Source organism: Rhinolophus sinicus, chromosome 14 (genome assembly GCF_057876585.1).
Source record: "Rhinolophus sinicus isolate RSI-liver-muscle chromosome 14, RSI-T2T, whole genome shotgun sequence".
Classification (NCBI taxonomy): domain Eukaryota; kingdom Metazoa; phylum Chordata; class Mammalia; order Chiroptera; family Rhinolophidae; genus Rhinolophus; species Rhinolophus sinicus.
The window spans coordinates 51158199-51184478 of record NC_142514.1 but is presented as its reverse complement, the minus strand read 5'-3'; the positions used below and the strand labels follow the sequence as shown (position 1 = coordinate 51184478).

General features: G+C 35.6%; 1 protein-coding gene across 9 annotated transcripts in view; it reads right to left on the bottom strand.

Annotated features, from left to right (window-relative positions):
• Positions 1-26280, bottom strand: part of LRRC7 (leucine rich repeat containing 7) — a 526722-nt gene that overhangs the window by 272368 nt on the left and 228074 nt on the right. For all 9 annotated transcript variants that reach the window (XM_088791197.1, XM_074334934.2, XM_074334932.2 and 6 more), the window contains one exon: positions 20318-20520. In XM_088791197.1, coding sequence (XP_088647323.1) covers positions 20318-20520 — 203 coding nt within the window. The remainder of the gene's footprint in view (positions 1-20317; positions 20521-26280) is intronic.

Genomic DNA, 26280 nt, shown 5'->3' with positions numbered 1-26280 from the left:
GTGGTAATTATTTTGCAATAGATACATATATCTAATCATCATATTGTACACCTTAAACTTACATATAAGTTAATAATATTGCAATACAGCTGGGAAAAAATCCATGTGGAACTAAAACTCTGAACAACAAAGGCATATGGATCAGAAAAAAAGACAATTAGATTAAACACATTCTCAGATTTTTGCACTGTTTGGGAGGAGGGTAAAGATACTGATTAATTTTAGATTAAAGTTAAATGTACATGTTAAAATTGCTAGAGTAACAACTAAAGAAATGGAAATGAGATGTATAATTTCCTAGCAGGTAGAGGCAAAATAAATGAAATGAGATAAAGAGAAAAAATATCTTTAATAAATATAATGGAAAAGAAGTAAATACTTTGGAGAAACAAGATAGAGAAAAATGAAGACTAGAGTGGAATAAATTAATGCAAATATACCAATAGTTACCATAAATAAATATGGATTAATTTCTCCAATTTAAAAACAAGGATTATCAGACTGGATAAAATTAAAGATAGGCTATCTTCTATTACCAGGGGTGGACCTAAAACTTGAGGGAAAAATGATAAAACTGGCAAAATTAACTAAAAGAAAGTCTATGTGGCAATGCTGTTTTAAAGCAACATGCATTATTAGAGAGAATGATATGTTAATAAACACTTCAGCTCACCAGGAACATATAATTCTGAACATGTATGCACCTAGTATCATAGCCTTAAAATATTTAAAGAGAAATTAGGCATATCTACAAAGAGATATTCTAAATCTACTATCCTAACAGGGTATTTTAACACATTTCTCTCAATAATTGATTAAAAGCAGACAGAAATAGAAGAAAAGCTATAGGAATAATTGATGGCACAACTGGTTTTAGTGGACACATATGGAACACTGAACTTGACTGCTACAGAGTGCTTTTTTTTAAGGCAAATAAGAAAAAAATTTCGATGTACTAGACCTAAAGGAATTCTCAACAAACTTCAAAAAATTACTCATAAAATGACCAAATTCTTGGTCCATGATGTGATTAAATTATCAACCAAAAGATAACTTTAGAAGCTTTTACAATATATATAATTGATGGGTCAAAGAAAAAACCATACTGAAAATTTTAAAAATGCAAGCAAGTGATAATAAAACATTACAAGTTAAAAATGGCAGGATATAGCTAGAGTAACTGGGAGTAAATTGTAGCCTGAAAAGCTTATATTAGAAAAGAAAAAAGGGTGAAAAGAATGCATTAAGCATGCAACTTAAGAAGACAGAAAAAAAGTAACAGAATGTAGAAGGAAGAAACAAGAAAGAAAAGAGTCCCTTACAACAGTATATGAAGTAGAAAGGATAGAGATTCTGAAACAAGTATGAAACTGGGAGCTCTTCAAGAGATGAACCATATCTTTGATGGGTCATTGCATATATCTTATAATTGTTTTTGTCATTTAAAATTTTTATGGTGCAATACACAACACAAGAGTTTATGGAATATGTATGCTCCTCGAAAATTAGACAATAAAACAAGGACTCATATTCCTCAGTCCAGCTTTAGAAAGCTACTTGATGTCTTTCCCAATCGTGTCCCTTTGTCTTACCCGACCCATCGAGAGGCAACTCATTTCTGGAATTAATAAAATTCCCTTTTTTTCTGTTTACTATATGTTTACCACAGGTCTAGTAATCCTAAAAACACATATTTAACCAGAGGGTAAGGGGGGTGGGGGGTGGGAGATGAGGGTAAGGGGGATCAAATATATGGTGATGGAAGGAGAACTGACTCTGGGTGGTGAACACACAATGGGATTTATAGATGATGTGTTACAGAATTGTACATCTGAAATCTATGTAATTTTACTAACAATTGTCACCCCAATAAATTTAAAAAATAAATTAAAAAAATAAAAGAAAAAATGTATTATTGTACTTAGACTAAAACTTGTTCTAGAACATTAAAAAAAACACATAGATTTCTCTGTTTATCTTTGTATGCATAGAATAATATTGTATGCTTTCTTCTGCAAGTTGACTTTTTCCATTCAATATTATGTTGTTACCATCTTGATGTACAAAATCTATTCATTCATTTTTACTACTTTATGCTTCATAGAACACAATTTTCTTATATATTCTACTGTTCATAGACTTTTGAGTTGATTCCAATTTTTCAAATATGAACAACACTGCTAAGAACATTCTTAAATATATCTGCTAGTGCACATACACAAGTTTCTCTGAGGAGGTAGGCATAAGTTCAAATTTACTAAGTAATAGAATGGTTTTCCAATGTGGCTATAACAATTTAAATTGCCACCAACAAGGAAAAGAACTTTTATTTCTTCATACTATATTCAAAATTTGTATTTTCAGACTACTTAATTTTTCCCAGTCTGTAGAATGTAAAATAGTAACATCTTTTCCCAAATTACTAATAAAATTGAACATTTTTTTCTTGTTTTATTAATGGGAACGAGTTTGTCACATATTTTGGATAATAATTCTTTGACAGTTGTCTCAATATATGGCTCAACTTTTCATTCTTTTTATGGTATCTTTCAATAAAAGATGTTTATAGTAGTCAAATTTATCTCAGTTTTAATATGTGCAGATGTCTCCTATATTTTTTTTCCCTGAAAGTTTTAATGCTTTGATTTGACGCATTTGGGATTCATTTTTAAGAATGATGTGAAGTAAGCATCCATTCTTTTCCCTTTATAGATGACCATTTTGAAAACAATCAATTATCTCTTCTCTGATTTGCACGACAAGCTCTGTTGTACATCTGACTTCCACATAAGTATGGGTCAGTCTCTGAACTTTCTATTTCTAGTCCACTGGTCTATTTGTCCATCTCTCAGTCCAGCTGGATCAATTGCACTCTGTGACTGTGATTTGTGCTTGAGCTAAAGAAGACTGGGGAAGGAAAATGAGAGAATGGCTGGAGAAGGAAGAAAGAGCTAATCTAGGTTTTGAGAGAGGGGTAGCTCCGTGAGCAGGGGGTGAGGTGGCGAAGAAGGGTGAATTTGGAAGAGGAAGGCAGTCCAGAGTGCTGTACTATGTCGGAGAAAAGACACAGGGGCCTATTAGGAATGGCAATAAATTAAAAGTGGGTATATTCTAAACTTTGTAGAGGTAAGTAGAAAATGAAAAATTTAGCCAGAATGTGAAAGAAAGGGTATAAGTCTGGGCTTTAACCTACAGGAGGTGTTCAGATGATGATTTTTAGTCATTTTTGAGTCAACCTTATGGATACTATCTCCAGAAAAATACATGCATATGCACAAGCACACACACACATACCTATTTGCGTCCGATTTCAAGGAACTTGCAAATCACCAGAAGCCCATGCATGGATCTGTGGACCAGGTGAAGGACCCCTGTGACAGGTCTTGATATGTGACTTCTGAATAAGCAAATGTGATCAGGTCCATCTCCTGATAATTTTTTCCCCCAGTTGTTCTCTGCTCTCTTCAGGAAAAAGTCCAAATTCCTTAATATGGCTGTCAGTGCCCTTCACCTCTCCAGTTTCTCATCTTGTCATTCATGTTCCCTGTCTCTTGCTCATACTTTGCCCTGTATTGTCCTGTGTTACCATATCTGCAGCCACACTCAGTGGCTGACAGATTCTGCACCCACCATGCTCTTTCTCACCTTTGCAAATAAATGCCAGCTTTCCGGTTGAAGTGTTGGTCCCACTACCTCACTATCCCCTTCTCCACGGTGAGACCATCCCAACTCTGAAGTCACAGCCTAATACCAGTTTACATGCTCCACTCCTGTACTTGCATAACATTCTGTATTTATCCCTACTGAAGCCTGGATGTCCCTGCTTTGGAATTATCAGGCTGTAAACTTCTCTAGTCCCTGTAGCACCTGCAGTGTATAATGCAATGCCTGTCACATGGTACTTTCTCAGTAAACTAGTTGTTCTTCCATGAATGTTTTTATGTAGGGAAGTGGCAAATAAGATGGTTGCCATTTGTTGAGTGCCTATTATATATGTGCAGGGCATTAAACTAGTTTTAAAAATATATTATCTCTAGTTCTTGCAACAGTGTTTCAGGGAAGGTATTATTATCCTTATTTTGCAGGTGGGAAAACTCAGAAAGTTAACTTTTACAAGGCCATATACTTAAGAAGTGCCAGAGCCAGACTTCAAATTCAATTTTGTCTGATACAAAGCCATTTCCACTGCAGAGCACTGCTCCCTCTGCACCAGCAGATCTGTGCTTTGGAAAGATAACAGTGACAACTGACAACAGTTGCAGGATGCTTGGGAGGGGAGAGTGAATGAGACTGGGAACTTTGAGCCACAATGGTTCAAGGGGGGTTAGGAAAGAAGACTCAGACTCAATGACTACTGAAAGCAAGGACCTAAATTAAAGTAAATGTGAGTATATGTTATAGCACGTTGCTAACACAGAAGTGCTATATAAATGCAAACTGTTATCATTTGTATTTGGATTTTATTATCCCTTTCATACTCTAGCGTAGAGAAATAAAGATACAATAAAAACTCCGTCAATGTGAATGACTCTATCTTAAAACAGTTCCTTAGAAAAAATATGAAATAAGCTGTTTATTTTTCCACCACAAATAAAAAAGCATCAATGGCTTGTGAATTTTAAAAAGATAACTGCTTTTCCTGAAAAGTTTCATATAAAATCATAAATATTCAATGAGAAGGATACTGATGCCATGTGTTGGCACAAGCGGATTCCACCAGGAAAAAGGATTGTCTAATGAGTTGGCATCACTGAATGACTCGTTTCTTAGAAGTTCTTCCTTTGAATCACTTTAAAAGTGTTCAGGGTATAGTATTTTCAAGTTTGTTTGAAAGCTGTTTCAAGGAAATAATTCTTTTGTGCACATTATAATAAAATGTTTTAAAATTCTTTAGTTTAATACAAGTGTGAATAATTATCTTTAGTTAGAAAAGAGCCAACTCAAAAACAATAGTGTAAATATGGTTTTATCTATGCACTTGGTGAAATTGTAAGCTTCTAATTATGACAGCAATTGACTCTTGTCTTTCTTTCCCTCCCTCCCTCCTTCCTTTCCTCCTTTCTTCTTCCCTTCTTTTCTTCCCATCTCCCTTCCTTCCTGATGGCTTGTACTCAGAGAGCATCTCTTAAACATCTGCTTCCGGGCTAGCAGGCACAGCTCTACAAAGTATCCCCTTCCTCAAGTATGCAGTGGTTATAAACACAAAAATATAAAATAAAATGCAATGTAAAAAATACTAAATAAATACTATCAGAAAGAGAGAGGGCTTTGCCCATTGCATTTTAATAATAATAATAAAAATATACCTTTCCTAGACCTTGCCTTTGACCTAGAGAATTTGTACGTGTGGATTTGCCTGCTTTTCAAAGTACTCTATACACCGCTCCCTCACATTAACATCCACCCCTTAACTGTTCATAAGTCGTGATGTGACTGACTCGGAATTTTGTTTTTGAGAAACAACTGGCATTTGTGACCAGAAGCCGGCAGGTAGATGATTAGAGAACATCTAGGTAAAACATAATGAGTCTTAAGGTGCTGTCAGGAGGGGTGACTCATGAGGAGAAATCATTAACACTTGGCGCCAGTAGTATATCACAGTCAAAGGAGGGAAAGTTTTGTGGTCTGACAACACTTTAAGGTCTCAGAAGCAACGGAGCTGTGGGCTGACATGGGCAGTGTGGAGCTGGACAAGTGCTGGCAGCATTAAATAAGGAAAAGGCAGGCCTTACAACACCTTCTACAGCATTTCAGTAACACTGAATGTGCTGCAGAAACGAGAGCTTTTCTTCCCTGCAGAAAGATGGCATCTACAATAAATACCTAGGCACTTTATCCTAGAGAACAATAAATACCACTGCTGTTACTTTTAAAATACAGATCTTTTCAGCAACAATTTGTACAAAGGCATTCTTGAAATCATTTTTTTCCCTTTAGAACAGCAAGGTTATTTTAGCATTTGTCATTGTTTAGAAGGAAGGGAATATATTTTATTGGAATAACAGCTGTTGGTTTGAATATACAAGGCATAGCACCTTACCACACACTTTCTACTTAATAACAAATGCCTTTACATTTTTAAAAATGAAAATGTTCTTTAACTTATATATCTATGGTTACTTTACTTGTAAACAAGTTAATAACACCAAGAAGAAAACTGGAAAAAGTGAAAGCTGAATATAAAAGCACCGCTTAAAATGTTTAATTTTTATTGTTAATAGGCATTTGGGGCAAATTCCTGATAACTCCGCTATACATAAGACAAGCTTTAAGGCAAGTGATGCATGCGTGTGTGTGTGAGTGTGTGTATGTGTGTGTGTATACAAGCACAGGTATGCATTGGGTTGTTTTTTTAATTACTTCTTTAGTAACTACGAGTTGGTAAAATTTTTGGTAATTGACATTTATGAAGGTTTTGGCTCTGGCTATAGACAGTAGTCAATGTGATGTGTGAACAGTTGAGTTGCATATATATATATATATATATATATATATATATATGCAACTTTTTGTTCAGGTCAGCAAACCAGAAAAAAGATGGCTTATGGTATAGCTGGAGTCTTTCCTCCACTTGTGGTCATAATGGAAAGATTACAAACTTTGGAATTAGAGGACTTAACTTTGAATTTTGACTCCACCCTTAACTAGCCACATGCTACTGAGCAAGTTCCATACATTTTCTCTAAGGCTCACATTTACCACTTAAAAAGCCCCGTTACACTGTTTTCTAGTCTTATCTTTAGCAATGCTTTCTGCCAGTCAGATTTCCCTGATCCCTCAGGAAAGCAGGATTAGTTGTCTCTCCATTGTGCTTTCGTATGGTCTTGTATACATATTTCTATGACCCACTTTTACAAAATCAGATTACAATTATTTGTGCAATAAATATTTAGTGAGATCCTAACTTTGAACCAAACAAGATTAAAGATTAAGTAGTAATAGTTTAAAGATGAAGTAGACATTATCCCTGGAGTAGGGATAATTCTACTGTCTTCCTTCTTCAACCCTGTGTCCCTGGAGTAGAGGTGGCATTCAATAAATATGCATCGAATGAACAATTGCCATCGGTTTGATAAGTGCATTTGTAGAATTGTACACATGGTAATATGGAGCACAGAGGAGAGTTAAATCACTGTGCCAGTGAGTGCAGAATGAAGACTGTGGGAGGACGTGACAACCGAGATGAATTTTGAAGTAGCATAGGAGACAGAGGAAACAGCGTAAGGTTAGAGGCAAGAAAGAGTTCTGTGTTTCCAGAACACTTGGTGTGAGAACAGAAGAGGTTGGAGAGGGAGGTTGTAGGCAGACAACAGGAGGCCTCATATCAGCATAAATTCTCAGTCCCGTCGCCCCCTCCCCCCAAATTAGAGAGGAAACAGAACAGCCTCAACCGAGGTTATCGGCCTGGTCATATTTACATTTGGAAATATCACTGTCGGCTGTGTGAAGAATAAATTGGGGGAGAAAAGTGGCTTTAAGACATATCAATAAGGAGACTGTTCCATTAGTTCACTGAGAGATGGATGAAGGCCTGTCAAAGGTTCTGTGATGGAGAGCTGAGGTTAGATTTAAGAAATCAGTGGCAAAATTGATAGGACTTGGCAGTTGATTTGATGAGGAAGGTGAGTAAGGAGTAAGAGTAAAAGATGACAGGGTCTTGGTATTGGGACTCGATAGTCACTCAAATGAGACAGAGAATATAGGACAGGAGACAGGTTTCAAGGGGGGAAATTTGTTGAAGACAAATATTCAAATAAATCCAGAAAGCATGTATAAATCTAAAGATTGAGAAATAGGGCGTAGCTGGCAAAATCGATTTGTAAGTCTTCAGTGCAGAGGCTGAGAACATGAGAATGGATGAATGTGATCACCTAGAAAGAACTGGAAGATCAAGAAGCTACTCCCTCCTTCCCCCCCGAAGCTGTTATTGTAAAAGTCATGAATACTGCCATTTACGACTCCACGGATGGATCTTGAGATCATTACGCTAAGTGAAATAAGTCAGACAGAAGAAGTCAAGAACCAGGACTTCACTCATACGTGGGATATAAAACTGAAGGCAACAAAGGAAGAAGACAAACAAGTAAAGAATCAAAACTCATAGACACAGACAACTGTTTAGGGGTTACGAGAGGGTAGGAGGGAGGGGGTATAGGGGACCAAATATATGGTGATGGAAGGAGAACTTACTCTGAGGGGTGAGCACACAATGTAACACATAGATGATGTATTATAGAATCGTACCCTTGAAACCTGCAGTTTTGTTGACCACTGTCACCCCAATATATTTTAAAAGAAAAAAAATAAACTGAATAACTAAATGTTTCAAAGACAAAAAAAAAGTCACGAATGAAACTTTACCACCCATTCTAATGGATTCTCTAGTTTTTGCCTTACTTGGCTTTCCTATTCCATTTGACAGTGTCACCCCTCCCTCCTTAGAACTCTCCTCTCCCTTGGTTTCTGTAACTCTGTTCTCCTGTTTCTTAGCATTCCCACACCCTGCCCTGTTGGCCTTGGACCTGCTCCATTTCTCCTAAGAGTTAGAACTTCTCTGCAGGCTGGTGGTGCTTCACTGGCAATGGTGGAAACAGCCATCATTAATGTTAATGGGTAAATTTATGGGGTGAACATAGATTGCAAGCTTTTATGTAGTCAATTCTTAATTATTTAGAACAAATAAAGAGAACCTTTATCCTATTAAAGCCACTGACAGACAGAAAAGGGACCATGAAGGGCCATGGGAGTTAAAGTCAACTTAATTAACCTTTATTGTCACTTAAAAAAAGAAAAAAAGAACACAAATCTTTAATACACACATTTAAAATTTAAAGAAAAGAGAAAACTTAACTTTCTAGGCGATAAATACCACACACATACACATAGATGCCAAAATGAAAAATAAGAGCAAGGCTACACTGTTACCAGGAAATCAAGAATCTGTAAAAACGTTCTAAAGAGAAAGATAGAATATTGGTATTTCCTCTAATCTCTGGTCAAAATTTAACTAATTTATTGTTGTTTTGGGTTCATTACAGAAGCAGCAAACCGCCTCTTTGTATTGGACAGATAAGTATCTCTAGGATTTTGTTAAAAATAATTTTCACATAAATTTTGGAAGAATAGAAATCTGCAAAAGATTGTCTCTCTTTTTATATCACTATTAACTTAGAAAAGAAAATAGTTTCCTGTTTGTGAAGTGGGACTACCATTTCTCATTTTATAGAAAAAAGTCAACGTTTTGGTGTTCTTTATGGTACTACAGCTCTTAACAATTGCCACCATTTGTTGGAGGCTTTGCGTTTCACCAGGCCCCATACTCATACTTCACAGATGTGTTATTTAAGCTATAACAGGGAAGAAGAATGACCACAAGGTCGGTACATGATGAAAACAAGGTACAGGTAAAACAATCCTGCAGGGTAGATGTTTTCTTCTAAATAGGGTAGATGGAGAACCTTCCCCACACTGGGGTTCTAATTCAAATTTGCCTGATTTTAAAGCTCTACTGCTTTCCATCACACCAGACATTTCACTTCTAACTGCTCTTCATCTCGGTAACTAGAGGTTCTAGTGGGATTTTTGGATCTGACCTTTGAAGTTAAATATAGTAGCTAGCCAGCAATAAGTGTGAATTTACATTATTCGTATCCTTCTCTGCATTCCTATCATTACCTGAGGAACTAGCATTATCTCTAAAGTTTAGTCTATGGTCTCTTAAACTTCTACCACAGTTCTTCTAACAACAGAATACAGTGAACATGATTTTTTTAGCCCAGCAATTTAGCTGAATTTTGTGTTTGATTCCATAACACATTCATGTTTCTCTCTTAGAAATCTTTTAGTTCATTGTCATTCTTAAAAAATGTGTCACTTGTATGCTATAGCAGATCCTAACTCACAGCCTCATACACCTGTACCAATTTTGGAAGCAAATGTTCACATGGTGATTTTCACATGTCTACAGACCCATTTTAGGGAAGGTCAACCTTGGAATCACACTGGAGTAATTCCATGTTCCTATAACAAGTTGAGAATGGCCTGACTTCCCAGGAGTCACTGGTCAAGAACTATTATCTTGATGTGGTTCTCAGTCAAAGAAGGTATTCCACTAATGCAGCAATTTGCTCATTTCTAGAATGAAATCAGCCTTTAAGGGATTTCTCTAGAGTATAATAATAAATACTATAGAGACATTATACTCGAATTAGTCTAAAAATTGAGAGGGTAGATAGATAGAAAACAAGCAATAAAAAATAAAGCAACTTCAGAAGAAAAAGTATACTTTAGAGAAATTAATTCCCTAAATGCAGATTTTATTCTAGAAGTCAGTCCAAATTGCCGTGTTAGTAAATGCCCTCTGATTTAGAACTACTTCACTTACTAAGGAGTGTGCTAGGAATGCAATAACATGAAAACATGTAATAATAAGTTAACTAGTATTATAAGACCTAGTGAAGAGTAGATGGCAAATATCGACCGACCCACCTTTATAAATTTACATTTTAACTTATGTCATGTAATTTGCTCAAATGTTACTTTACAATTTACTCGAGCAGCAGACATTTACATTTATTAGTGGGTCATATGGACCATTTTCAAAAAGAAGTACCATAATTTGCTCAGAGCTACCAAAAGGTTAACCTCTCATGCTTTTCTCTTCCAGTTCAATTCTCTTTCTTTAAAATTAATTTTTATTTTTGTAAAAGCATTACATTGGTTCTTTATCCTGTTATTCGCATCCCACAATCCCATTTCTAGAAGTAGTGGCTTTCAACTTCTTTAGCTATTATTTTTTGTATATTCTTCTATAGTTCTATAGAATGCACATGTATTTCCACTTCTAGTTTTATCAATTACAAATACTGCACATTTATTTCATATTAAGGCAGGTGAAAAATCATATTTCTCACTACAACAACCATCATCATTCTTTTTTCTTATCTTCCTGATATATTTACATCTAATTTTTTGTTATAGCAGTAGTTAATGCTGATATTAATGTTTATTTGCACACTGTTTTTTTTTAACTCTTAAATTTTTTTCTGAGGTTGCTTTATTTTTTATTTGCTAGGTTCTCTACACATTTGGCCTTAATTCTTTTCCCCCAAATACTCAAACAGCTCTGTCAAATGCCCAGTGATTATATTTCCAATTGCTAAAGCACATCAGATAAATTGCTAGGTCCACATTTTATTCTGGAGGAACTTATTCCTGCACCTGGTGTAGCTGGCTCCAGTCTGGGCGGATGGGCGGATTTCTCACTGTGTGACACACACATGGCTTCCATAGATATTCATTTGCTACCTTCCTGAACTGGGTTCTGGTTTCCTGGACTCCATACCTCCATCTTTTGGTTCACTCCTTGTTCTCTAGTAGAAAACTGGGAGTCATGTGTGATTCATTTGGCCGCTTCCCTCCAAATCAAGAGATCAAACAGATGACCAAATCCAGTAAATTTTGCCTCCAAAAAGTCTCTCAAACTGTGTCCTTTGTTCCATCCTTAGCGTCACTACCCTGAACTAGGTCATCATCCTCTCACAAATGTCTATTGGTCTTCTTGCCTCTAGGTTTACACTTTTATGTCTATTTTTAGTGCAGCTAGAACTATCTTTCTAAAATACATATGTGATATTGCTGCTACCCAGAAAACCGATAAATGAAACATCCAGAGAAAATTCAAACTTCCTATCTTATCATGGAAGGTCTTTATAATTCTCCATCCTTGTTTCTCCCATTGTCACTCTTGCACTACATATTTAAGCAATACTTAAATTTTTTCTGTTCCTTAAATATGTCTCATTTGTATTGTCTCTGGAACCTGGCCATTGCTCTCCAACTGAACTCTTTCTCATCCTTAAGACTTAGTTGTAGTGACATTCTTCAGGGAGGATGCTCCACTGAATGTGTCTAAAACACCTGTTGCTTCCCCTTCTATCATAAAAGACAGCTTATCTGATGCAGTTACTTGTTTAATGTCTGTCTTTCATGCTAAAGAGTACATAAGTCTGTTCAATCACTATTTTCCCAGTGATCAGCAAAGTATATATCCTTCAATTTCCTACAGGAGCTGGATAGGTAACTTCAATGTCAGTGGCAGCCTAGACGGAATCTGTAAACCAGAGCTGCTGAGTTGTTCCCTTCTCCACCCCCACACATGTAAAAATACTTTCCATGACACCCCCCCTTTGACTGCTTCTAGAGTCAGAGACAACATTCCTTTATTTAAGAACATATTATGTGGCAGCTCTAATTTATATGGATAAAGTACTCAGAGCTTGAGAGTACAAAAAAATTGCAGAGTGCACTATATTAGGTAATAACTTGTGGGGGAGCCACAAAAATTATCCCACCTCACTTCAACCTACAGAATCAGCATCAAAAAGTTAGAATAGGATAGAATAAAATAAAACGCCATTAAGCGGGAGAGTTTTATTTTCTGTGTCCTATGCAGATGTGCTCCAACTTTTCCTGCCCTTCCTGACCTCCGGCCATAGTCAAAGATCTGACTCTTTGTAAAACAATAGACACCATATCAGAGGGAGCTTTTTATGCTGATGTTTTATAGAAATGATATTTAGACAGCATCTTAATATGGGTTAACGTAATTGAATTGTACTAGAAATTTTCTAGAGATACAATTAAGCCTAAAATTTTGTTAGTGGGAATAAGTAGTGGTGGTGGTGGGTGTTGCTATTTTGTATATGACAAAGGGGTGTAGCTTCTCTGGTAAGGTGATTCTGAGCAGAGACCTGAAGGAAATGAAGGAGCAGGCTTTGTGGAAAAGCAATGCTAGCAGAGGAAAGAGCAGGGGCCAAGTCTCTGAGCAGAGAGCTTGCATAGCTTTTATGTAAAGGCTCAGCACAAATGCTCCCACACAGTTGTCATAGCCCATTTGCTGGTCATTAACTTGGAACTTTATTTTACCTGCTGGCTGCTGGCACGATTCGGGTTCATGTTTTGTTGCTCATTTATTTTATGGAGAGTCAATGAGGATTTTTGCTATTTATGGTCCAGTGACTGGAGGCAGGCCATGACAATATTTTCACTAGTCTAAAACATCTCTCTTTGATAAATTCCTGGTTGCTTCATATTGAATGATCTGTTTCAGCTCCACAGCCATACACGAGTGGCAACGTGGAGGACTGACATACAGTTTGTCTTTCTTAAAATGTGTATACATTTTTTTGGCACCCTCTGTGTGTGTGTGTGTGTGTGTGTGTGTGTGTGTGTGTGTGTGTGTGTGAGAGAGAGAGAGAGAGAGAGAGAGAGAGAGAGAGAGAGAGAGAGAGTGTGTGTGTGTTTATGAAATTGAATTTCAACAATTACTTAATAAAAAACAAAGCACTGGAAGAAGTTGGGTACTGGAGTTCAACTTCATGTGTACTATAGACTATAAGACCGCAAACTGATGAATTTGTACTGAGAAAACAAATATGTTATAGCAAAATAACATTTTTTAGCAATATGTCTGCATTTCAAAAAGTATTATATCCTATTTTTAAAAAGTGTATAGGATATATCCATGCAAAGCAATATTATTTGGCAATAAAAGGAATACACTACAACATGGATAAACCTTGAAAACATTATGCACAGTGAAGGAAGCCAGTCACAAAATACCCCCAGCGCTGTATGATTCCACTTTCATGAAATGTCCAGAACAGACAAATCCATGGAGAAAAAGATTCCCTGGGATGAGGAGAAGCAGAGAATATGGAGTGATTGCTAGCAGGGATACTGTGTTTTGGGGGAAGTGATTAAAATTTCTAGAGTTAGACAGTGGTGATGGTTGTACAATTCTGTGAATATAATGAAACCACTGAATTGAACACTTTGTAAGGTTAAATTTGAAGGTACGTGAAATATATCTCAATAAAACTGCTATTTGAAAAAAAGAGAGTATAGGGTTACTGCCGCACAGTTCTTGTAAAGGTGTACCATTTATTTGGTATTTATGAGTGTTTTTCATATTTGGCTGTAAAATTATGCTTTTACAATAAAATAATAAAAGTCTTACATAAGACTTTTAAAATGTTTATTTATCAAGAGAAAGAGAATGTCAGTTTCCGCATTTTGCTGGATTATCAATTTGAGAAGTGTGGGATCTACTGATCTGGGTCATGCTGAGGCAAAACTAGAGCCCAAATAGAGATATTATCAATATGTCTCCAAAAAAATGAGCAAATTTTAAGAACACAGAGCTTAACATTCAAATTAATATTTGTTTCTTTGGCTTTCCTAATTATTTTAAAATATCTGAATGACCTCCCTATATCTCACGTGTTTTGTGTCCCGCCAACTGTTTTATGGCTCTCTGATAGGAACGTAGGACATTGCCTTCCTCATATATAAAACAAACAATTCATTTGAGGTCTCTATGCGTGAAATGCTCACGATCTTAAATTTCAAATGTCTTGAAAGATTGGAAATATCCAGAGTTAGCTTTGAAAGTGCTACATAGTAAAGGCTATATCCTTTTCTTCTGTTCACTATGAACAACAGATTTTTGTATGCTTTAGAAGCTAGATAAAAATCAGTTGAAATGCCAGATTTGTCTTACCCACAGTCTCTTAGCTTCATGAGCACAATAAAATTTCTAAATTTTATCCCTGTATACAAAGTTGCCATGACGGCTGGGGAAAACACAAGTAATTTCTAGCAAGTTCTAGTATGAGTTTGTAGTATTATTTTGCTTTTTAAAGTTTAACATTTATTTCTCTGCAATTTTCTTTTTCCTTTCTCTCTAAGGGATATCATCTTGTCTCATTGTTTTAATTCTCACCTCTAGGAGGATGACTCTTAAATCCATCTCTAACTCTAACCTTGCTCTTGAATTTCATTACCTTTTGTTTATCACTTTGTTGGGTACTTCCACTTGGACAAATATTGCAATTTGATAAGTCAAACTAATAATTAGAATGTGTCCAGAGGAAAGGAACCAAGACTGTGCAGCAACTATAAAGCCTGTCCTTGAAAATGGTCAAAGAAACTTGTAAACTAGTCCTGGAAAAAAAGAACTCTAAGGCAAAGTACACGAATTCCTTTAAAATATTTCAAGGATCAAGGCAGTAATGAGAAAAGCATAGTTCCTTGTCCAGAGAAAACATGCTTTGATAATCTTTTTATAACCCTGAGTGCCCAGCCAAGTGTTGGATGGGTAGATAGATAGATGGCCATTTGGGGTAGATAGATAGATGGCCATTTGGAAACATCAACAAATTACAGAATTTTCTTATAATCACAACTCTCCACTAATGCAATGATCTGCTTTTTAAGTTAGTGATTTCTTCCATAACAGAAATGTACATAAAGAGGTTGGATGACTGTTGAAAGACAAAAACAGATACTTCTGCATGGGTGGAAAGTTAAACTAGTTATTAGCTGTGGGCTCCTCAAGAGCAGTGGTCCCTGTGAACACTCACGGGACACAAAGCAGTTGTTCAGTTATCCACTGAAATTTTGACTTGTTACTGTAGTATAACCTATTTTATCCTGACTAATACATAATCTTTTCATAATAGTTTTGGATAGACGATAACATCCCATGTGGCCTAAGGGAAGTTCATTAACTTTTCTGGCTTGGACTTGCTTATTAGTACCAACAAGGGCTAAATAAAATAATTTCCACGATTGCATCTACTCAAAAATGATGTGACATTGTGACTTTGTGAATCAAGGAAATTCTCTGGGGAAGTGGTGGTGTTATCCCAAATGTGCTAGTGTAGCTGTTAGGGTCAAAAACATTTTACCCATTATGGGCAGGGTATTGTTTTTCTAGAAGTTGTCTTTGGACATTTCAGAAAGAGATGAAGTCATGACACAACATGTTTCTTTTGGAGAGTCAATACCCAGAACTATCTTGAGATGTTACCAAATCTTATTTATGTTTGACTCAGTGTAATTACATAAATTTTTTTCATCTGTGATAGGAAAATGATGAATAGAAACTATTAAATATTTTTCTATTCCAGGTATTCCACATTCATTATGTCACCCAACATTCTATCTATAATATCTATCATCTATCTATCTATCTATCTATCTATCTATCTATCTATCTATCTATCATCTAACTGCCATCTATTTAGGCACAGGAGGTAGTGCTATTATTTTCTCAGTTTTGCTAATGAGAATATTGAGGATTCCAGAAAATAAAATCCCTTCCCAACCAAATAGCAGTGCTAGGATCTAATCCCAGGTTTGTCTGGGTCCAAAGCTCAGGTTCAAATCTTTAAAATATTTCTGGAGTAGGTTGTACACTTTTAAATGGAGAAAACTTTTAAAGTATGGTGCTTCAGATTTAGTCCCACCCTCTTGTACACATGTTTAAATTTACCTCCTCTACTAAATTCACTCTCCATGTCTTTCAACTTTGATCACATATTGGCTTTTCCAAAATTATGTCTATTCTCATTTTAAAAGTTCCTCTTCAGTTTCAGGAAGTTTCTCTATAGTTTTTTTCTTTATTGCTTTTTTCACATTTGCCTTCCCACACTACTTCATGTGTTATGTACACCTGGTATGGTCTATTAAAATTATCTTTCTATAATTTTAAGTTTCCAATTTAAAATAATAAGCAAAAAAGTACTGAATTATACGTTGTGGGGCTTTCTATCACTGTGTGAAAGGCATGCCACTTTGTATTTTTATCCTTTACAACAGAGAATTAAGCTACACAGATTGAACCATTCCTCATCAAAAAACTTCATGTTCTTTCCTATCTATTTTTGCATCTTTTCTGACACACTTTTGACATATCTTTTCCTAATGCCATTAACCTTGACTCTGTTCTCTACCTGTTGTATAACATCTTACAGGAGGGAGTCATGGCCAGCTAGAATATTCTCAGTATAAAATATCAGGAAGAAAAGAATAAAAATGTTTATAAAAGGCAAGTCTTGTCATAATGTAAAATCAAGAATAGGGATGGCTATCTCATTACTGAATATATCGGAAACCACATGGCAACAATGCCAGAGGAATATTAAGAAAACAATAAAATAAGATGGCAGACAAAAACATGTTATTTAACCTAACTTTAAAGATTTAAATTCCAGAAGGGCTTAAGATTTTATTTACAAGTCCTTAAAATTGTTATATGTTGTCTTTGCTTAAGAACAAATTGATCTCATGAAATCATTGTATAACATTTTGTTTATAGTGTCCATTGTGGTAATCTCCCCAGCAGTCCTTCCAACCCTCCCTCTTGTGTTGCTGGCAACAATCACTGCTCCATAGAGGTGGCCATCATTGTTTAACCCAGTCATAATGATCCCTTTTTTCTTGCCATATGCGATTGCATAGCAAAGGGATTAAATCAGCCATAAACATGTGACACAATTAAGGCCAATGAGACCTGAGGAAAAGTTAGTTGAGCAATTCTGAGGGAGATACTTTCTTGTCCTTCTCAGAAAAAAAGTTTCAGGAGCCAGATGTTTCTTTTTGGATGCTGTAGAAGTGGACTCTAGAACTGTTGCGACCAGCCTGCCACCATGAGAGAAGCGAGCCTCAGAATAAACTTGATCCCACACAAGGTGAATAAAAACATACCAGCTCTGGAGCCTGTCCTAAGATGGATCTTCCAGTTATGTGAGCCAATAAATACTATGTCTTGTTTAAGTTAGTTTGGATTGGGTTTTCTATTACTTGTAACACATATAGGGAAGGCAACTGATACATCACTCCTTTTGTTTCTTAATTTCCTATTTTTCTAAAAATGCACAAATATAATGATGCACAAAAAAGTGCATCATTAAGATATATCTCAATGTCAGATAATTTAGATTACAGGTCAAAATCAGATACTTCAGAAGAAACTAACTTACAAGGCTGCTTTATGAAAGCAAAAAAATTGAATTTGGGGACTATAGAAACCTTGAAGGATTATGTGAAACATCTTTGACATATATAAAACATAACAATAATAAAAGATACTTTCTTCTTATCTTAATTATAATGCATTGGGAAGTGTACATCTAATCCATTGAGGAGGTCGTTGGTTCATTTTTATTATTTAAATTTACTACAAATGCAAGCCTATTTAAGCTCCTCGTGACTTACTTGATGTATAGAACTCCCTAATAGCATTATCTGCCTAATGCATTAAGTGAAACAATGCTGTGTGACTCTTAAAACCTTTCATAATCTGGGTCCTCCCACTCTCCCTACTGTACCTACATGTAGTCAGAACTCACCACGTGCTCCTTCAGCTCCAGACTTTTCATAACTCTGCTCTCTCTTGTCTCCCTCTCCATACGTACCATCTTAAGTTTTACATCTGTGCTTTTGGGTCAAGCACTCCTCACTCCCCTCCAAGAACAGAGCTCTTCTTTATACATAAGCTCTGCCACAGTATTTGGCTCTTTGGCTCTGATTATAAGTTACTGTGCATTTACCTTGAATGCTTCCGATTTCTCTGTAATTAGGTTGTCAGATCATGGAGAGCAAGGATTGATACTTAATTCTCTTATAACACCAGTAAAGCCTCACATACTTCATAATAGATATTAAATAAATATTGCTTGATTAATCAACCTTAACCGTGTTTTTACTATTTGTCTTACAGAATCTGTCACATAGACCTAAAAAAGATTTTAAATGACTAGATGGGCTTAGGGTTTCCAGATCTGGCAAATAAAAATATTGGATGCCCAGTTAAATTTAAATTTCAGATAAATAATGAAACTTTTTTAAAATATAAGCACATCTAATGCAATATTTGGGGCATAATTATGCATATACTAAAAAAAGTGTCTGTTTTTTAGTTTAAAATTCAAATATCACTGGATGTTATTTATCTGGAAATCCTAGATTGGCTTTCCCTACAAAAACACCTGTGCTTATTTTTCTAAATTAGAGCTAAATGCCACATTTAGCAATTGTTTACCCTTATATAATTTTGCTAATCGAGTCCCGTAATGCATGAAGTTCTCTGCATTGTTCCACCTGGCAGTGACAACCGATCAACTGAGTAACCATTATGTGAAAGCAGGCATGCATGCATACAGGGAGGCCAAGATGAATAAGATGTCATCTTTACCTCAAGTAGTTCATAGTGTGGTAGAAGAGACACCAATTCAATCCAGCCTCTACCTGATGTGCAATCCAGATGATAATCCATATTGTCAATTATTTTTTAGCCTTGACCCAGCTCTCCTGAGCAAAAAGCTAAGATGACACTGTACTCTTAGGTTGTCAAAAATGAAGCATATTGGGTTGGATGTACACATTAAATAGTTCTTGCCTCTGAAGTGTTTATAAACACCATAATTAATAATCCTAAATGGAAATAATTATTCATAGTTTGTTTTGCTCAGCATGTTATACTTAGATTTTTGATAATGAAGTTAGTTTTATTATGGAAGATTCTTTTTCTAGTTCCTAGATATTTAATACGCATTTGATTTCGTATCAATAATGAAAACATGTTGCATGACATTTTTTCCCCCTCAGAGCCATTGTGCAAATCTTTCACAGGCAATGCCATTCTGACTACTTAATCTGAGTCACTTATTTAAGTGATCGTTAGGATCCAGTGGTTTAGATTTTGACCCTCCCTGTTGCGTGGCCTTGGTCTGCAGTAGCTAATCTCTTCTCATCCAATCTTTTCTGCCATGGAGAACAAGATCACAGGAGACATTTTCTTTGCATAGCACAATGTTATAATGGCTCTTTGTGTGTCTGTGTGTCTGTGTGTGTGTGCGCGAGTGCAAAGTTTGATATTAATTAAACATATTGCTACACTGTGTTTTTTAATTGTATGCCATATACATTCAGTGATGTTTGTAATAATCTATGATTTCAAATTCCAGAAACAACAGCATGTTTTCCATAATAGTATTAATTGCATGTGTGTGTGTGTGTGTGTGTGTGTGTGTGTGTGTGTGTGTATATAAAGGTATTTCTTAGACCATATAATTCAAGTTTTAAAACAATGTTCCCCTAACATACAACATATAAAACTTTCAGTTTTGAAACAGTGTCATGTTTTTCCTTTCTTTCTTACACATTAACTGTTGATCTCATCCACCAAGCTGTATTTTCTTGGGGGGGGAGGCATTTTAAATTAAAACAACAAGGCATAATCCATAAAATGATGATTTCCATGGAGGTCAATTGGTTATTGACATATTACATGAAGTTACAAATGGAGTGGTATTAAAAGGCAATGAGAATATTGGGGAAAGTTATACCAATTTGAATGAATTGTAAATTACCCACACAGAGAGCTGTGGTTACCATTATGATTATGCCAAGTTTTGGGAAATTATGAAACACTCATTTGCAGGGTATATTTTAGGTTGTCAAAAATTACCTTGGGTAGCTCTTCAATTTGGTTAGCATCTAGATAAAGCTCCTCTAATGTCCTTTCAAAGTTGAAGACCTCTTTTGGCACCTGCTGAAGGCTGCAGTGGGAGTAATCTAAAACAGAGATGATTTCTTCTTCACCTCGGAAACATCGGCACGGCACTAGACGGCCGATTATTTTCCGTTTGGTGGTCATCTCCAGGCACTGCACTAGAGAAAAACAAACAAACAAAAGAAAACAACTGCTTAATCAATTGCCTTTGGATGGCATTCTTGTTATATTTAAAACTGAGAAATTTAATGTTAGTATATATTTTATAATTACATAATACTTTCAAGTTTGTATTGTATATGCACATGCATTATATCATTTAAACCTTTAAGCAGTTTTATAAGGTAGGTGAGATAGGTTTTATTCCCATTTAATACATAAATAAATAGATGTAGAGAGGGTAAGAGGCGTCCCACCATCACACAGCTTTGGAATGGCAGGATTGGCCAGAGTACAATCAGGACTCAGTGCAATACTATCGCTATGTTTACACTCTCACTTGAAATGTGGATCTATAATATGGTTTTCATTTCACACAAATTACAGTACAGAATGGAAACCTCCAGAATTTTTTGGAAAAAACACTTTCTCCCATTTCTTCAAAAATATTCAAGTTTCACCCCTGACATTTAAGATGTCTTCTTTTTGACCACAAATTCATTCCATCCGTCAACCTATACTCATTGGATAACAATTCTTTTCGAGGCACTGATCCAGGTACTGGGGACAGAGTGAAGAATTGAACACATTCTCTGTTTCTAGAAAGCTTATATTCTATTGGAGCTACAGATTCGAGTTGGATTGATCTGTGCTTAAGAATGGGGGCCTATCTTTAGGAATCCTATGATTTTAATGGAAGAAAACAACTTGTAATCATGATAGAAACCTGTGACATCCTTGACAAGTCCCTCTCTAGGTGAAACAAACTAAATGCCATGACATCTTGCACAGACTTAGATACCTATAACATTTTATTAAATCTATTTTTTTCATGTCGTTCTTCTCATAGACTGTAAACCTCTTGAGGGTAGAACTATGTTTTATTCATTTTTTGCATTTGTTTTGGTGCTTGACAAATAATAGATGCTCAATTAACAAATCTAGAATGAGCAAATGAATGCATGAATGAATAAATGAACATGTTTGGGACTCTTCCTCCAGAAGCACCATCAGTTACTGATAATTCTCTTGAAAAACTTCTCATCCTAACTAAAAGGTCACAATCTCTGTGTGTCTCCCAAGGAAGAATAATGACGCGCATCTTCCTCTGAGTTCTCAGAGCATTAATCATGTTGCTTCTTAATTATGTGTACAATTTCCCTATACGCTAAGTGGGTTCTGCTTGGGCTCAGGGCAGGCCACCCGAAGATATCCCACAATGGTATGCTGAGTATTTTGAATTAAACTTAATTAAGAAACTGCCCATGCACTTGTACACCTGACATTTATGTAACTTTACTAACAATTGTCATCCCAATAAACTTTAATAAAAAAAAAAAGAAAAAAAAAGGAAAAAAAAAAAAAAGAAATAGGTACCTAAGGTGCTGACCTTGAAAACTTAAGGAAAACAAAAAAAAAGCAACTGCTCATGGAAGAAGAAAGCCCTGACCACTCCATCCCTCTAAAATTAGGAAATACATTTCCCATGTGATACGTGCCCTCCCTACTCCTGAGGGTTGAGACAACCTTATCACGAGATTTATTATAAAAGAATACGGAGTCAAAAGCTTGTATAAACAAGTTTTGTTAAGGCCTTTACTAATTTACTACCCAAGCTCGAACTTTGTTTAGATTCCTCACTAACGAATACCGGAACCCTGCTTGGATTCCTTGTAATGAGCACTAACTTTCTTTGCCCTTTCAATTTCTCACAAATGTATTATTTCTTTGTCTAAAAAGTAAAAAAAGGTGCCTGGTTTGATCATTTCTTTGAGCCTCATTTTATGATCTGAGCATCTTATAATTCTCCTGTGTGTATATATTAAATTAATTGTTCTCCTATTAATTTAGTCTTGTGTCAATTTTACTGTTTTAATTACTAGTCCAGCCATATAAACTAAAGTGTTAGAGGAGGGGATTCTCTCTCTCCTCAATGGGTGGTTATTTGCACATGGTAATCTGTAGAAGGCCAACTAAAAAACATTTAAAAAGATGACCTTTCTTTTCCATTACTTTCTATCTCTCGAATTCCTACACTTCTCATTTCTGGGAGCCTGAATCACAAGGTTTTGTAACTGTTATTATACTTGACCTTACCTGAAATTCTTGATCATAGATTGGTGACTTCCACATCTCTATGAGGGATCTAGAACATATTAGGCAACCAGTAAATGCACCTAGTAAATACCTGACATATATTAGGCACCTACTAAGTGTTTGTTGAGGTTATTGCAGTTGTAAAGAAAAATGATGATGGCTCAGACTATGACAGCAACAGTAAGTATGGACAGAAGTGATGGAAAGATTATTTAAGAAGCAGAATCCAAAGTGTTGGTGATGGATTAAATGAGAGATGAAAGGGGAGGCTGTGGGGGAAAGAACGGTATCTTGAAAGATTCCCAGGTTTTTAATTTGAGTCACTAGTTGCCATATTGACCACTCAGCTGTGATGCCATAGAGCTGACTGAAGGCATATACCCTGTCTGCCTCGATGACCCACAAATGAGTGTGGAATCAATTGTTCATGCTTTTTGTTGCATCGTACCTTGCATTTATCCTTTTGTGCTGAACCACATGGGTATTTTTTTGTTTTTTTATTACTCATCTGTTGCTACCACCACAATTTCTTTATTATGAACCAAGAGAAAAAAAGAGAATATGTAGGTCTGTTCCTGAACCACTTGGAGAGAATATTCACTGTCCACAGAAACTTTTGGACTTTAACTCACTTAGAACAGCTTTGCCTTTCATTGGCCCAAAACGTGGGCTCTTTTGGTCATCTTTTCTGTCCCCCACAATGTGCTGAGCTCGTCCCCTGGCCCAACTTCTCTTTCCTGGACTCCCTCTGAACTCAAAGATTATGCCTTCTATCAAGATCAACACGTCATTGAGCCTCATCCTCTTCACTGAATGTTCCTTCACTTACAGCCTTTACAAGTGGAGCACATTGATAGTCAAACACCTTAAACACTTCACGGTTAGAAAGTGGAATTGTTATCCTCCTTGCTCTCTAAAAATTATTACTCTTCTCTCATCCTCCAAAATTCCTGTTTCTTTGACGGTCTCATTACCTGGCAGTAACATCTTATTACTCTTCTTACACCGTTAACTTAGCATCTCTTGAACATCCTCTTCCACCTATTGATAATTTTGGTATTTAATGCATGGACTCTCAATTCCTTCCATTCCTGAATTATGCTCCCTACACATAATAACTTCCAAATTTTTAGAACTTTTTTCTACCCTAAATTTCTAAATAACTTGATTATAGTGCTAATCTTGAATTTTTAAATTACAGGTTATTAGTATGTAATGTGGCAATTTACCTTCTTCTAGTAGATTCCCACATACTTCTTACCGACCTCTCTCTCTCTTTCTCTGCAATTTTCTTTTAAATTAATAGGATTTATTATATGATGATTATATACATTTGCAATTCAATCATATTTTATTTCTTGTGCATCTTTTTGTTTCTTTAAAAATTGTCTCTTGTTTTCTTTGCTTGGTTTTTCTATGTACCTTCCACTAATTCAATTCCCTGTCTCCTCTCGTGCAGTCACACCTGCTCCTGTCTGGAGTGGTTGCTTTTCTAGACCTGCCATATATCTGTCATCCTGGAATTTCTCTTCACTATTATTCTGTGAATTTTTCAATTCTTTTTTGTGTTATATCTCCTACTTCCTGGATCCCATGCCTTTCTAGATTTATTGGAAAACATCCAAAGGTGGAATATAATATCCAATAACTTTCTGAGAAAGCATCTATGGTAGGTACATCTTTTGAGAACTTTGCATGTCTGAACATGGTATTATTTCACTCACAAAAAACTAAAATTTTAGCTTGATATATACACATATATACTTTCAGGTCAGAAATAATTTTCCTTCATAAATTTGAAGGCCTTTTTAATTTATTATTTTCTAGTTTTTAAAGCTGTTGTCAGGAAATTCAGTTCCATTACTATTCAAAATCCTGTTTTATACCCACCTTCCCTTACACCAGATCATTTTAGAATTTTTGTCTTTTCTTAGTTTTTTTGAAATTTCATGATAGGGTGCTTTAATTTTAATCTTTTTTCAATCCATTGAGCTGGTGCTTGATGGGGACCTTTTCACTTTGGAAGCACTTCTCTGCCAGTTCTGTTAAATTTTACACAATGGGATTTATAGATAATGTAATACAGAATTGTACACCTGAAATCTATGTAATTTTACTAACAATTGTCACCCCAATAAATTTAAAAAAATTTATTTCTGTTATTATTTGACATTTTTTCCTCTTCATTGTTTCTATTTTCTTTTTCTGCAATCCTGATTAACTGGATTAGACCCTACCTCCTAGATTTATCTGATAATTTAATTATGATTTCTCTTGTAATTTCCATGTCTGTGTCTTTTTATTCTATTTTCTGGGAGATTTTTCTCAACTTTATCTTCTAAATCCATCTACTGTATTATCTTTATCTCATAACATAGTTTTACTCTCCAAAAATTACTTGTTGCTTCTTGAATGCATGTTCCTTATTCATAGTATCTTGTTTGTATTTCTGGGGGCCATACAGTTTTCATGTTCTCTCAGAAGATATTAACTATAAACTAAATCTTTTTACCCCTGCTTCTGGCATTATTTCTGAGTTCTATTTTTTTGTTTGTCTATTTAGTTCTTTATCTTTCATGATAGGGGTTTTATTAAAATATCTGGTGATCCCGGCTGTCCTTCAGTGTTGAACAGTGAAGCTCTAAAAAGCTAATTGAAAGCTTTGTATGCACAATAGGTTTCATTGCAGGATGATCTGGCAGCAAGCCAAAGAATATTCTCATGTTCTGCCTGGGGCATAGTTTTGTACATAGAGAATTTCAGTCAATTTGCCTATTTTCAGTACTAAATCTTTTCAGGTACTTGCTTGGTACCTGTTGTCTTCAAGACTTTCAAGAGGTCCATAGAGTAAATAAATTTTTGTATCTCTTTGTGGGTATTTTATAATGGAGTCAACAATGCACTTTGCATGTAGATGAGTATACACAGCATCTCTGTTTCCTGGATGCTCAAAATTTGCTGAAATTTCTTATATCCTGATGTCTGCTATTTTCTCTGTCCTTGTGAGTATATGTATTTTAAAATTTCTTTTTGCTTAGTTGAATCTTGGTTGTAAGAATAGATAAATAAGGAAGGTGGGAGGTTAACTTCCATGCATAAAGGAAAATTTTCCTTTAAATTGCTTGCATGCTTTTAATCCCTCAACCTATTAGGAGTACTAGGCAGAGAACCACATCCTTCTTCCGGAAACACTTTCTTTCTTTGGCTCCTCTTACATCATACTCTTCTGAGATTTATCCTTCCCTTTCGGTTCCTCCATTTCAATCTTTTAAGAAGGTGCCATCTTCTCCACCAAAGATTGATAGTATTAGAGTCCCCCCCCACCCCCCCGCCCCCACCAGGCCTGTTGTCCTTCTAATTATACACTCTCTCTCCCTTTACAATCACATTCATCTTTCCCAACTCTCACTTAATGTCAATGAGTGGATGGCTGTAAAGTATTTTTTTTATCTCTACTCAGATTTAATTCCCTTATTATTTCCACTTTACATTTTATGGGCATCTCAAGTGTAACATGTTCAAAATTGAAATGATGCTCTCAAAAGGTATGGAAAACATCATGAGGGTCAAGATTCTGTAGCTAACTCCCTGGTGTGTGATTTTGGGCATATTATTTTATTTCTATCAGATTAGTTGTCTGTGAAATAACAGAGTACACACAA